The sequence below is a fragment of the Cryptomeria japonica genome, chromosome 1 (genome assembly GCF_030272615.1).
Source record: "Cryptomeria japonica chromosome 1, Sugi_1.0, whole genome shotgun sequence".
In the NCBI taxonomy this organism is placed as follows: domain Eukaryota; kingdom Viridiplantae; phylum Streptophyta; class Pinopsida; order Cupressales; family Cupressaceae; genus Cryptomeria; species Cryptomeria japonica.
Genome location: NC_081405.1, coordinates 314,701,832 through 314,716,581, shown reverse-complemented (window position 1 = coordinate 314,716,581; position 14,750 = coordinate 314,701,832). Strand labels below are relative to the sequence as shown.

Below are 14,750 nucleotides of genomic sequence, written 5' to 3'. Positions count from 1 at the left end.
GGTCTCAGACAGAGGGATCACATTTCTCCATTTCTTTTCATTCTTATGGTATGAGATCTTAGTAAAATTATTCATAGATATGTCAAGATTGGTAGGCTTAAATGCCTTCGACCATCCTCTAATATCCAATATTTCTCACACCAATAGATTGTCAATGATACTCTTCTACTAGGTGAAGGATTGGTGTCAGAAGCTAAGACATTGAAGAAACTTATTTCTCTTTATGAAAATGATTCTAGCCAGAGGATTAGCCTTCCCAAAATCTCTATCCTCTTGCTTAATACCCCTGTTCATAGGTAGATTAAAATTGCTAAAACTCTGGGGTGTAAACTAGCCATATTACCATCCACTTATTTGGGGCTACCCCTCCGTTCTAGGCCTACTCCTGATTCTTTTTGGTTGAGTCTAATTGATCAATTCCAAAACAAGATTGTTGGCTAGAAAGGTGCTTTTTAGAGTTGAGAAGGTAAGCTCTAGTTAATCAAATCTTCTTTTCAAAATTTACCTATATACGCTATGAGCCTATTTAAGATCGCTACAAAATTTGTAGATCAGATGGAAAAAATCCAAAAGAATTTTCTGTGGACGGGAACAGAGACCAAAAATCTTCTCCATCTTGTTTCCTGGGATAAAGTTTGTCTTTTGAAGAAGTTCAGTGGTCTTTCCATTATAAAAATTCATGATTTTAACAAATCCCTCCTCACTAAACAAATATGGAGATTTCTTATGGAGGTTAATGAATGGATCTCTATCATTGGGAATAAGTATCTTGGTCCTTTCTATTCTCTTCTACATGTTTTAGAAGATCACTATCTCCCTTTGGCTACTTTGGCCCTTTCAATGAAGATTATTAACACACAATCCTTAATATTAAAAGGTGCAAAATGGAGTTCTAGAAATGGCCAAAAAAATTGATTATGGGAAGATTGGTGGGCGAGTGATAGTCCTCTAATTGACAATCAATGGGAATCTCAGTTCAAAGCTTTGTGTGTTAAGAATATTCGCATTTGGGTTTCTTATTATATTCGACATGGTCAGTGGATTGATCTTATCAGAATTTATCCTATGCTAAAGCCTCTCCAGAAGTGGCTCTCTAGTATTCACATTCCTTCCTTCCTTGTTGAGGATTCCTTGGTATGGGGTGGTTCTTCCTTTGGGGGTTTCTCTATTTCTTAGGTCTTTGATCTACTTACTTGATCTTTTGTCCTTTCCCTTTTTTTGTCCTGTCTCTGGAATAAATTGTTGGCGCCAAAAATAAATATTTTCTTCTCTCTCTTCATGCAAAATAAGGTGCTTTCTATTGATAATCTATGCAAGCAAGGGATGTCAAAGCCTAATAAATGCTTTATGTGTATGGAATGTGCTAAAGATGTTAGCAATTTGTTGATTCATTATTCTTATCCTCGGGATATTTGGGCTTGCTTCCTTGATCTTTGGGGGATTAGGTGGTGTTCTCCTCTTAGTGTTTTTGAATCCTGGTCCTAGTGCATTTGTCCTTTTGGCAATCCATCTCTTAAGGTGTTATGGATTTTCATGCTCCCTCAAATTTCTTGGGGAATATAGAAGGAAATAAATAATCATATTTTTAGGAACAAAGAGTCATCCACATTCTTTGTTGTTGGTTGCATTCATAACTTTATCAAGGAGAATTTTAATTTAATTATGTCTTTCTCACCAGCTTGCATTGCTATTCCTACACCTGTTCTGAATTGGGACATTATTAATAGATGGCACATCAATTGGGATATTTCTAGATCTATTGTAGAGATAAAGAAAAGTAGACCGAACATTCCTTGGGTTGCACCCCCAAGAGGGTGGATCAAAATTAATACTGATGGGGTGGCTAAGGGGAATGTTGGGCCGACAGATTGTGGGGGAGTTTCTTGGGATTACAATGATAGGCTTGTCTCTACGATGGCATTCGTATTGGGCACTCAAACAAACCACTTTGCTAAGGCAAATGCAACTTACATTGGGCTTCAAGTAGCTATGCATGGAGGGTATAGAAAGGTATAGTTAGAAACTGATTCACTCAATACCATCAATTGCCTAATTAAATAGATTCCTCCAAACTAGACAATCAAACATTTAATCTAGGAGTGCCTCGTTATGATTGCCAAACTTCACAATATTCAAATTACTCACATTTTTTGGGAAGGAAACATACCTATGGATTAAGTGGTAAATCTTGGTGTGGTGCATGAGGAAATCAAATGGTGGACGAAAAGGGAATCCTTCATGATACGCTTGTGTGAGCTAACATCAAGGGATGCCAAAAATATTTCCCAATGGACAAATATTAATGATGTCTTCCTTTCAAATGAGTAGTCATTTATTATAATAAGTGGAATCATCTTTCTAGATTATTCATTGTCATCTAGTTTTGTATCCACTGGTTCGGGTTCGAGATTAAAATTGTGAATTTACAAATATGCAAAGATATTCTTGTTATGGGGGGAGATAAAAATAAAATGGAGACATCACGCTAGAAGTGAGAACAAAATAAGGAACTATGGATAGAAATTACAAATGGCGACTTCAAGCCTTACCTCAAAAATTTGCATGGCTATGATCCCAGGATAATGGAAGAGTTTGTGAAGGGTTGGCATAAAGGCATACTCAACATTTATGGAGTATAATTCAAAATTGATGAGCCTTTCATAGCGGATATTACTAGTTTAAGAATGGAAGGAAAAAAGTTCTATAGAGAGTGGAAGGCGACGGAGGAATCCCTGCTAATTTTCTTAGATAAACAGAGTGAAAGGGATAGAGTGAGGAAAATGGTAGACAAAGGCTACAATAGAAAATACTTCATAAATCTCTAGGTAGAAATGGAAGAGGTTATAATGAGGTAAATCACTTTGGATGGTCATTTTGCCAGCATTTTTCATATCATTTCACAATTTTAAATCATTTTAGGCATGATAGGAAAATTTATTTTCCTTTTTATTGAATCTCCTCGCTTAAGCATATTCTTTCAAATCATGCCAAAAATAGTGAGAACCCTATTTTACATGAGGGATTAATCCATCTTATAAGGGAATATGCCAGAGTGCATGAGGTCAAACCCTCCACTGTTGTGAATAACCCTAGCTCCACGGATAATCCAGATTATTGTCCCTCAGAGGAAGAGGAAGAGGGACCCCCACAGAAAGCTACTCTTGACACCAAGATTAGTAAGAAAAGAAAACCCCACCCTAGACTTGCAGCTAAAAAGTTGAAAATCCCCATTCAAATCCCCAAGAGTTGGGCCCATAGAAATTGAAAACTCAAAAGGTGGGGAAAGTGATAGAATCAAAGGATAAAGGGGAAGATAAAATCAAGAAGGATATTCCCCTTAATATGGACCCAAGAAAAAATAATGAGTAAATAGATTTTCAAGTGCTCCTGGCTAATTCCACCAGCAATTAGGAGAAGTTTTTCTGTTGGGTATTTAGCAAAATCGACTTCATAAAACAAGGCATTAAATACTTAATCAATACTTTTACAGAGAACCCTATGTTGGACAAAATAGAAAAGCTCCTGAGAATGACTTAAAAACAAACTGAAGATGTGAGGGTTATGAAAATTGAGCATGAGTCAAAAATTGCTAACTTGGAGAAGAGTATGGAGGAATTAAAAGGAAAAATTAGGGGCTTGGTAGAGATAAGAAAAGAGGCTATGGGTAATAGTGTGGAAGGTCTTAAAAAGGTCAATGAAAAAATTATTGATCAAAAAGTCTAGCCACTCAACAGTGTGTTGCCTTGAGTTGCTAAGTCAACAAATAAGAATTTGGAGAAAACTTCACAAGGGGTGGAGATGGAGGTTTCAACTAGACCCTCGACTAGGACTAGAAGCAGGAACTAGGAGAGGAGTGCCACAAGATTCATCATGGAGGAGCTCGAGGAAATTAACAAGAGTGTAATTCAGAAAAAATTTGAGCTCATGTAAGATCTTGGCTAATCTTTTGTGTGTACTCTTGGTTGTTTTATCGAGGTTGTTCAATTTTTTTGTTGGCTGCTATGGGGTGTTTCCCCTATTTTTGATGTTATTTGGCTATTGTTTATTGTTTTCTTTACTACTGGCTTAATTTTCTACTATTTGGATTTGGATTTTGGGTTCCTATAAAACCTATTTTTTCTTAATAAAAATCATAGTATCATCACCAAATTGTATATGTAGCGACCAATCACTAGCTTTAGTCAAGGACAAAACATAATTACACTATCATCTCTTTGGTTGTTTACACATATCGGCAAGTGCAAGGTAATGAGTCACAAATCCGGGGAAGTTTGTGCGTTGGAAAACGCGCTCTTATAAACGGGGGCTCGTTTATGCTTCGGGCTCCCAAGCCAAAAGGTAACGAGGGCCCGAAGCAAAAATAAATGGGCCCCCATTTTGTTATAAAATGGGGGCTCGCTTTTAAACAAAACGGGGGCCCGTTTTTAAAAAACGGGCCCCCGTTTCTAAATCGTATTTTTCCTTTTTTTTTCCACAAGTCGCCCTTGTTTGAAAATGGGGGCCCGTTCTGTGGAAGTTGATTCCACAACCTGCCACTTGGCTCAGGATTAGGACCGGGATAGACCTGGGGTGACCACACCTAAGACATGGACCTGCAAATTCAAATCTCCATGAATGAAAGCACAAATATGATCTTCTGAAATAATTTACGTGCCTGTAATTAGAGAATTTTTATACGAAATTAAAACCCATTTCAGATTATATTGTCTAGATTCTAAATATGTAAATTTTTTTTAAAACTGATTATTTTAACTATTTTTCCTTTAATTTATACTAAATCGGGTCCATAAACTTGAAATATTAACTAATTTTGTTAATTTAATAACTTTTTTATTTTAATGAATTTTGAAAAAAAAATTATATGTCATCAATCTACACAAAATTATTTTCTATTTCAAAAAAAATAAATTTAAAAATGTTAATTTTACGTCAAATTATGTGGGTCGTACACGTCAAATTTTTTAAAACATAATTACGGTCATTAAAAAATTAATTAAAATAATATATTAAAAAAAAATATATAGAAAAATATGCTCATCAATCTTCAGTGAGTTACAAACCATTTCCCAAAATGGTTTGAGAAAATAATTTTAATTGTGTCAAAAACTGTGGGTCGTACACATGCATGATATGGTCCTGAAACAGGCATTTTTAAAACATAGCTTTTAGAACTCCATTCAAAAAGTTATATTTTACTATGTGGGTATTAAAATAAATTACATATTTGGAAAGTACACTCAGAGGGCTATCTTTTATATTACTAACTTTTTCCAAGATTCAATCTCAAAGTGTTTCAAAATTTAAGCTCAAATGAGACAAAATCAAAAAATCAGGGAAAACACTTCCACTTTTTGGCCAAAAAGTGGACTCAGCGTCTTGCACTGACCCACATATCGAATATTAGATCATAGAGAGATGTACATTTATTATCACATAATATTCATAAATGAGTTACAATAACTTATCAAATCAAAATCCCAAAGTATTAACTATTAATCTATTTTAATATATATATCTATATGTTTAACTAATTAATTATTCTACAACTTGGGGAATGCATATTTTTATCTACAAGGAAATATCTATTCTTCTCAAATCATTGTCCAATTATATAAATTAAAAATATTAAACAATTGCTAATGTCATATTTATATAGAACAAGTAATTGATCTAGTAATTTATATGAATATACTTTTTTTAAATAGTAAATAGGATGAAACTAATATTTTTTATCTATAAGTTTAAGATATTCATTATAGACTATGTAAAATGATCTATACATGTGTTTTAATTATTTAAAATAGTACCATAACATATAATGGATTAATAGATCATTCAATTATATACTCTTCCTCAATTTCATGGCAATGAAAGTAACCTAGTCTTGTGCATCATTAGTTTTTTCCTTTAAATTTCCTTCTGCTCGTATTTTGTTCATCTGCAATGTTTGGTATGATAGCCATCGAAGGAGATATCATTTAGGTGGAGCCCAAAAATTGTGAGATTGTTAAGAATGACTAGGACATTTGATCCAACATGTCAAATGTTTCCTCTTATATTGAAGCAATGACTAGCCATGACCCTTTTCACTTAATTGAGTTCACATGTACCTTGAAAGATGGGTTGGTTGGTGTTATAGATATCTCTTTGAATGTTAATATAGAAAACATTTAGACATTTATTTGACTTCCTCTTAAGGATCCACTTTCTCTAAGAAACCCTATGACAACTAATAGGAGGATGTACAAAAAGGTTTTTGAAGAGAAGAAAAACTCTATAGCTTGTGTTTAAATGCAAGGATCTATAAGGCACTTTGAAGACTATACTAGAGATTATTATGAGGTATTCTAGTCTTTATGGTCATTTTAAAATATTCATTCCCAATTGTTTCCTATCCATGACCATTTTAAGCATAATGCAAAAATGAATTTTGCATTTTTAGTTCACTCTTCATTGGTATGGTATGTGAATTTTTTAATGAAAAATGACTAGTCTCTACCCCTTCACTAGACTCTAATTTCTCATTTTTACTTGTTTAGTTCAGCACTAACCTTGACTATTTCATCTCACACTTGCATAACAAACTCCTAACTCTTTGTGAGAAAGAAGCCTACCTACTTTGTTAAGAACACTAGTAACCAGTCTTCCTCATATTTAAACACCCCTATGATGGACAAAGTTACTATATCTAACCCTCACTCTTCTATAAGAAATTCCATGGCTATCAAATACCCTATTTCCACTAAAGTGAAAAGTGTTTCCTTTGAGCACCCACTGGATACTTTGTAATATTTTATGATAGATTTGTGTCTACATAGTCACCCTCATCTTAAGACTACATTATTATTTCCCACCCACTTTAAACTTTTCTATAAGACCTCTTACTCTCCTCAAGTGACAAAGGATAGTAATTCTGGTTTAATTGACCAATCAACTCCTCATAAACCCCCAATTATAAGCTTCATGAGCAACAATATGACAAGATGAATATTATTTTATAACCTGGAAATCGTAGCCATGTCTAAGGTTGTTGAATGGTCATATTTGATGGTTAATGGGGATGGTTGACGATTTTGGGAAGTGACCCATTTTGGAGGAAAGAGGTGAATAATATCAAATATGATATTGGTTTAGTGGAGGATCAAACTATTACAAAGTAAGTGATTAGTAACCTCCAAATGAATCCAAATATATTTAGAAACATACAGGATATTATTGTTTGCTACAAGGAGATGGTCAAGAATACAATGCTGACTCATCAAAAAATTTAAGATTATCTTGAAAAGGGAAGGCCAAGAGTAATATAGTTAAGGATATTGTTGGTTCCCCTCAATACTCTATTAAGGAAGGTAAATATATAGAAAACACCCATCTCGATATAAATCCCACCCAAGAGGCAAACATTAATAGAGAGTTATACTTTGAGAAGAAGTTGTCTATCTTTATATGGAGTGGAAGGTTGAAAATAGTCTTGAGATTCTTGCCCATGCTTAGTTGGTGTTCAATTTTGGTAGGTACTTCTATTTTATTCTTTGGAGACAAGTTTGAGACCTTAAAAAAACATTGGAAGGGAAAAATTGATTTAAAATTTTTGGGTGATAAATAGATGGTCTTTCAATTTTGGCAAGTAGTTATTTGTCTTTCTACTGCTAGTAATTTTTTTTTGTTTGCTTGATCTCCCTTTTTGAGACTCACCACTATTTCCTTTATGGATATTTTGTATATAACCTCACACCCTTCTCACTTTATCTAAAAAAGACCATACATAAATATATTATTTAAAAGAAAATCTCTCTTCTTGATAGTATATCACATTATACAACCTTTTTTTAACAAATATATTGTAGGAATATCCTCTATAGCAACACCTCCAAATAGTTGTTGTTAAGAATTATAGATGATACATGCACCACAATCAATATAACTTGTGAGCTAAAGCTATATAATTTCATTTAAACTACCTTAATGAAGGTCCTAATTATATTTAGGTTGACAAAGTTGATGCCAAATAAAAATTAAAAATTTCTTGAGATTAAAATTCATAAAAAAATTAAATTTTTGAGACAGAATAAAAATATTTAAATATTTTTTTAGTAAAATATATAGAGGTATAAATATATAAATAATAGAGAGAATAAAAAACACAGTATAATATGATCAATATTTCAACAAAAGAAAACAATTTAAAATTTAAATGACTAATATCCATGTGAATCCTAACAATAATTATTTCCCTTTTTTCAACTCAAAGTTAATGGGATTGCCAAATAATAAAAAGAGGAAATTTCTAATTTCAAAATTAAGAATCTATGTAAATTTGTGTTTCATAGATCTAGAAGCATTAAGTAAAACATGTTAGATTTACTCTCATTAGCCTATTGTTTAGAAATTGCAAAATAAATATCCAAGCCTACATTGAGGTTGGTCAATTTATTTATTTTAGTAGCACTTCATTAACATAATATAATTACCAAGTTGGAGATGAGATTACACATCTATACCTATAGTTAATGACCAACATTAAACTACAGTTTTAGCTCTTTCCCTCTTAATAAAACTATCCAAAATTTGATAATAACAGATATGTGTATTAATAAACACATAACATTCATAAATTACCTATAAAAAAATAAGAAATTATAGTTAAAAAATAATTATGTTAATATGTGTTTCTATATAGATATGTTAATCTACATTAATATGTGCCTCTATATATTTAACTAAATAATTTTCCTAGATTAAACTTGAGAAAGGTATATTTTCCTTTACGTAGATTTATAGTTTAAAATAATAAAAGTTAATATTATCTCAATCATAGAAGGAAACTCAATTCACTAATTGGGATGGTTCTATTAGAATGAAATGGTATTTTTGTTGCTAAAGGTGAGTATAGCAACAAGAGAAAAATATGTTTGGCTTCCTCCAAATATAGGATAGACTAAACTAAATTTTGATGGTGTTCATCATGGTAATCTAGGAATCTCTAGAGCTGGTTGTGTAGTTCATGCTTGGGATGGATTAGTGTTAGATAAGTTTGCAAAATATTTAGAAGATGACACAAATAATGTAGCAGAATTTAAAGTTCTATTCAAAGGCATTCTTAGAGAATTAAATATAAAACTAAATCAATTAGAAATTGAAGGTGATTTTACTATAGTAACCATTACCCTAAAAGTTGGTTATGCATCGAATTGGAGGTTAAATGCATTGCCTGGGAAAGTGGTATATTTAATTAAGATTTTTGATGATCTTCAATCATACCTATAGAGAAGCTAACAAAATTGTAGATTGTTTGGCAAATTTAGGGGCAAATGGTATTGAATTTAAAAATCTAGGTATGGATGCTTATTTGGTAATGTTATTAAATGGGAGTTCTCATTTAACTTCTAAATTTAAAAATGTGGATCTAGTTGGTAATGTTATTAAATGGGAGTTCACATTTAATTTTTTAATTTCAAAATGCTCCTTGCTAAATAGTTGTTTGAATTGGAATAATTGTCATGTTCATTAATGAGTGTTTACATTTGAATTTTGAAGTGAGGTAGTTAGTGGTCATTGACGTGGCAACACTCCTTTCCCTGACAAAATCATTAAGTAAGCTAGTTTGTAGCTAAGGTGTGGTTGTGTGCGCATATTTAAGATCTATCTAAATGACATCAAATTGAATTAGGAGTCTTTTAAATTAATCAAAGCACTTCTAGCAGATGGATGATTTAGCAATGGATAAATTTGGAGGGTGTTAAGATCTTTCTATCATTGTATTTTACACAAGTTGGATTTGACATCTCTAGTTAGAATTCATGCCTTAATTGAAATGTACTAATGATCCTCTTCTTTGAGAAGCTATATTTTATATTTTAAGGATCTTAGTTTTGGCTTGACTTGACCACTCTAGCTCATATCCTCAAATAAACCTATCTACATTATGAGCCTTTCCATTGAATTCAAAGATTGGTGTGTCATGCAAGTCTCTCTTCATTCTATATGTGTAGAAGATTGGCATTAATTTTGGGAATGCTAGTGTAGTTTTCTAGTTTGGTTTCTTTTGTTTGGCTTTCTCATTTCCTTGCTTCTCTTAAAGGGAATTTTTATTACTCTAGTAGCTTCAAGAAGGCAAATGGTGTTTTTTAGGCTGATTACTCACAAGAGGCTATGCGAAGTTGTTAACTACTTACATAAACTTCTCTCTCCTACTTTGTATCTAATTATAAGTGGTGAATTCATCAAGGCCAACCATACATATAGAGTGAATCCTGTCATTTCATCCCTTTTTCTAGCAACAATTCTCATGGTTGGCAAAACAAAGGTGGTTTTGGAAGAGCTCTACCGAAGGGTTTTTTATAACTAGTTTTTGGTTTAATTAAGGAGGTGATGTTGAGTATAAAAAAGGATCTTACAATTACACATAGAATAGATTATGCTATAATAATGGAATTTGGCATTCCTACTCCCCATTTCCCAATTCTCACTATTTGGAACAAATCATTTTGGGAGGTTAGAATTTCAGTCATTCAAAGAAGTGTCCAATTTATGAAGTTGTTAATGGGGTTTGCGGAAGACGGTCATATTGTAAACAATATTGGGTGCTCCTCTACAAATATATAGAATATTTGAATATCACTAATGAAGTGACCTCGAGCTCAAGCAAGGAGGCAGGGAATTCGAAACAAGAGTTTGATAAAAATACTTTGGCAGAGTTGGCAGGCTTCCTCCCTGGTTCGATCTCTAGAAATGTTTCTCTCTCCACTTCTCATGTTGTAGAGGATTAAAGACCAAGGTTCTCATGCTTATTTACCTATGATCCTTTCTTCTTTTTACAACTCTAGCTTTGTTTCTCAGTAGAATTTGAAACTCTTTTTAGAAGGAATCCTTCTACCTTTCAACTATCTCAATTAATTTTAGTTTGATATATGAATCTATAATGAATACAAATTTTTAAACTTGAGTATTTGATAAAGATAAACAAGTTTTACATGGACCCAAAACCAAAAGTTTTACAACAACTGACCATAAGCCAAATAGACATGAACCAACATCAAAACAGGGGAGCACCCCCGAACAGTCACAAAAACAAAAGAGATGCATACAAACAGGACAAAACAAAAGAAAGACTCTCAATTAAGAGAGAGCACCATATCCTTTTTCTTCTGGATGGAAATCTTGTTGATTTCCTCCAGCTCATCCATAATGAATCTGTAGGTACCCTTGTTGCTACTCCTACTTCTAGTTTTGAAACTAGGACTAGTGGTTTTGCTATCTCTAGCAGCCATATCTTCCCCTCCAAGATATTTCACCGGTTCACTGTGGTAGGATTTGTAATCAGCAACCATGACATTGATCTTTTCAAGCCCCTCTATACTCTTGTTCATGGCTTCTTTTGTTATGTCAACCAGGTTCTTGAGATTTTTAGACTTGACTTAATAGCACTAGCTCTTTGATTTTTTAGTTTTGATCTCGTTTCCCTAGACTTGTGATTTAATTTTGTTAAAATCTCTCATACTTTCTCTACGTTTATTTTATTTTAATCTAATATATTTTGGCTTCGGCCTCTTATCGAAAAATAAAATATTAGTTTTAAAATTACTTTAATAGAATAAATATATCCAGGATTTCCTTATCTTACAACAATAATAATTCTTTTGAAATTATTTTCTAAGTACATAACATAAAAATATTAAAAAAATATGCTAATGTCAAATCTTTATAAGATAAGTACTTGACCTACTAATATAACACATATATACTTTATAAATGGTAAAGAAGATACAGCTATTTATTTTTATTCATAAATTTAATATGTATGTTTCTGAACTTGTATTTTTAATCTAAAACACAATACTACAACTAGATCATTCATCACAAACTATTGTTCAATTTCATCGCTACGCAACTAACCTATGCTTCTTCATCACTAATATGAAATTAGCAACTCCAATTTGTGTACCTCTAACCTATAAAGAATGTTCATGTCTATTGTATTGATGAAATTGGTGGTAATTAAAGATATTGTTGGACTACGTGATACTATGTTCTTTTTCTTAATCAAACACATCACAAGTTGAATATGTGTGGAAAAAAATCAGGAAGCCATGGTAGATACCTAATATTTTCTTATCAATATAATTGTTTTAATGATTGGATGTTTTCTTAATAGTTTAATAGTTGGTAACATAATCTAATTCTTATTTACTGATTAAAAACAAGTTACATTTGTTTTCTTTTTTTATAAAGCATCAAAAAACTTTAAAATGATTTTTTTTAATTGAATCATTTTTTAATTATCTACTTATCAAAATGATCTCAACATAAGCCTATAAATTTAAAAGCAGAAGGTTAAAAGCATAATTCCACTCTTAAATCAATTTGAAAAATATGTTTGCAAAATTAGACCTATTTGTTATAGTTGAATTCATTTAATAATTTCAAACAATAATTATAAATTTGGTCTATGTTAGCAAATGATCAATCTATTAATTGAATCTACATCCTTGAATCAAGATTAGTCAAGGCTTTAGTTAATTGCTAAATTTTAAACATAAAGATGCAATTTATTCCATAGTCAATACATAGGTGACAAATACGTCAAATTGAGTCTAAATTAGTAGGAAATGTATAACACTAAATAAGATGATAAAAAATTATAATTTTAGAACTATTTAAAAGAGTGGAACTGATAAAAACATTCTTAAGAATATTGTCTTTAATAAAGTTTCCACTAACTTTTGAATAATAACTATTAGACAAAAAATTAAAATGTTTATGAACTAAATTGAAACATTATAATTTCTGAGATGCTTTTTTTGAGACCTCCCTTATAAATAACAGAAAATTTTAAGAATCGTTATAAAAATTGACATTTTAGATTGAAATTTTTAATTTATAACTTTTTTTCATATCTTGAAAGGGTGGAATTTTTGTGTACTATTTGTTTGAATGAACATTTAATGTTAATCATGGTTTCAAAGTGAGAGATCAAAGTCCTTTTCTTTAATTTCTCGGGTTTTGAATTTTTACGCTTCTACTTTCAAGATAAGTGTAGCTTGAAATGTTTGTATAATTCTATATGGTTCCTAAATTAAGGTATTTATTTAAAAAGGAAAAAAAACAAAACTGTTGAACGATAATTTGAATAATACGATTGTAAAAGTATAGATGCAGCGGCAAGTTTGGTATGTTGACTTTGTCTTGATCAATAAAAATTTAGCGGTCGCTCAAGAGAGCATTCTCATGACTTGTAGTTTATCATTAAACGATTCTATAATCTCTTGGTAAACTTAAAAAACTTTACCACCCACGCACCTAACAGTACCTCGAAGGTAGCTGACCTATATCAGTCATCTTGAGTCCCACGCATCCAGTTGAAAATCTCCTGCTCGTAAATAGCGGCGATGTTGCATATAATTTACAAAGCAAGCGACTAGCTGAAACTTTCAGCCATGGCAAAATGTGCAAGCATTGTACTGTTAATGATGGCTACGTTGATATTAGTTGGGGAAATACATTTTGGCTCAGCACAGAAGTGTGGATGTCCAGAGCAAGAGTGCTGCAGCAAGCGGGGATACCGTGGAACCACTCAAGCTTATTGCGGTGTTGGTTGTTCACAAGGCCCATGTACTGTCCTCTCTGGATCCATTCAATCTATGATAACTACTGAGAGCTATTGGAAAGATGGTTGTGAACAAGGCGCATGTAAGGTCGACAGCCCTACTCCCTTTGGATCCATAGAATATACTATCACTAAGGCCTTCTTTGACCGTATTAAATCTGGAATTCCTTCTTCTTGTAAGGGAAAGAACTTCTACACTTAACGAAGATTTTATCAGCGCATCTGAAATTTTCCCTCGCTTTGGCAACACCGGAGAATCTCTTGGAGTTGCTAAGAGAGAACTTGCTGCTTTCTTTGCTAACTTCGCTCACGAGACTGGAAGTATGCAAATATTAGGAAGTTTGTATATACATGATTTCTTTATAGTAATCAAACCCTAATACGTTTTACTTGCAGGTCTATGTTATATAGAGTAAATGGAGAAACGTACCTACTGCCAACCTTCTACAGAATACCCTTGTGCTCCTGGGAAGCAATACTACGGACGGGGACCTCTTCAGATAACTGGGTAAACTTGTCTGTAGATAACATCACTAGTTAACGTTCTCCTAATACTCACTAATAGGTGAGTTGTATTATGTTCCAGGAACTACAACTATGGAGCAGCGGGGAAATATTTGGGACTTCCGTTGTTGGAAAACCCAGATTTGGTGGCACAAAAGCCCGACGTTGGCTTCAAGACGGCACTGTGGTTTTGGATGACAAGCAACTGTCACAGAGCCATCACTCTCCCGAGGGGTATCGGATTTAAAGGAACGATCATTGCAATCAACTTCAGAGAATGCGGGGGAGGGAATCCGGCAGCTGTGAAGAATCGAGTCAATTTGTATAGGAAATTCTGTCGATGGGTGCGAGTCGCTCCCGGTCTCAACCTTTATTGTTGATATTTCTTACATTTCCAATTTAGAACTACTGTCTTGTAGTGGGGAGTACTTGTTTTTTACAGGTATAATAGTAGTATTTGGTGTTTAGATGGTAGATGAGTTATGACATATCAATTGAAAGACATGTCTGATAATAGTTTGATATAGTAGATTGCTACTAGACACATATATTGCAGTTATGTAATGATGAATATTCGTATTTGTAATATTGTAATAAGAATATTTGTTGTATACTTTATTAAAAAAATTACATATGAAAC

The 14,750-nt window shown here is 32.6% G+C and overlaps 1 protein-coding gene across 1 annotated transcript; it reads left to right on the top strand.

Annotated features, from left to right (window-relative positions):
• Positions 1–13,436: 13,436 nt before the first annotated feature.
• On the top strand, positions 13,437–14,490 carry LOC131070614 (endochitinase At2g43610-like). Its single transcript, XM_059209885.1, is given in 5 exon segments — positions 13,437–13,616; positions 13,695–13,805; positions 13,807–13,927; positions 14,003–14,114; positions 14,193–14,490. Coding segments are annotated over 5 exon segments (822 nt in total).
• The last annotated feature ends 260 nt before the right edge of the window (positions 14,491–14,750 follow it).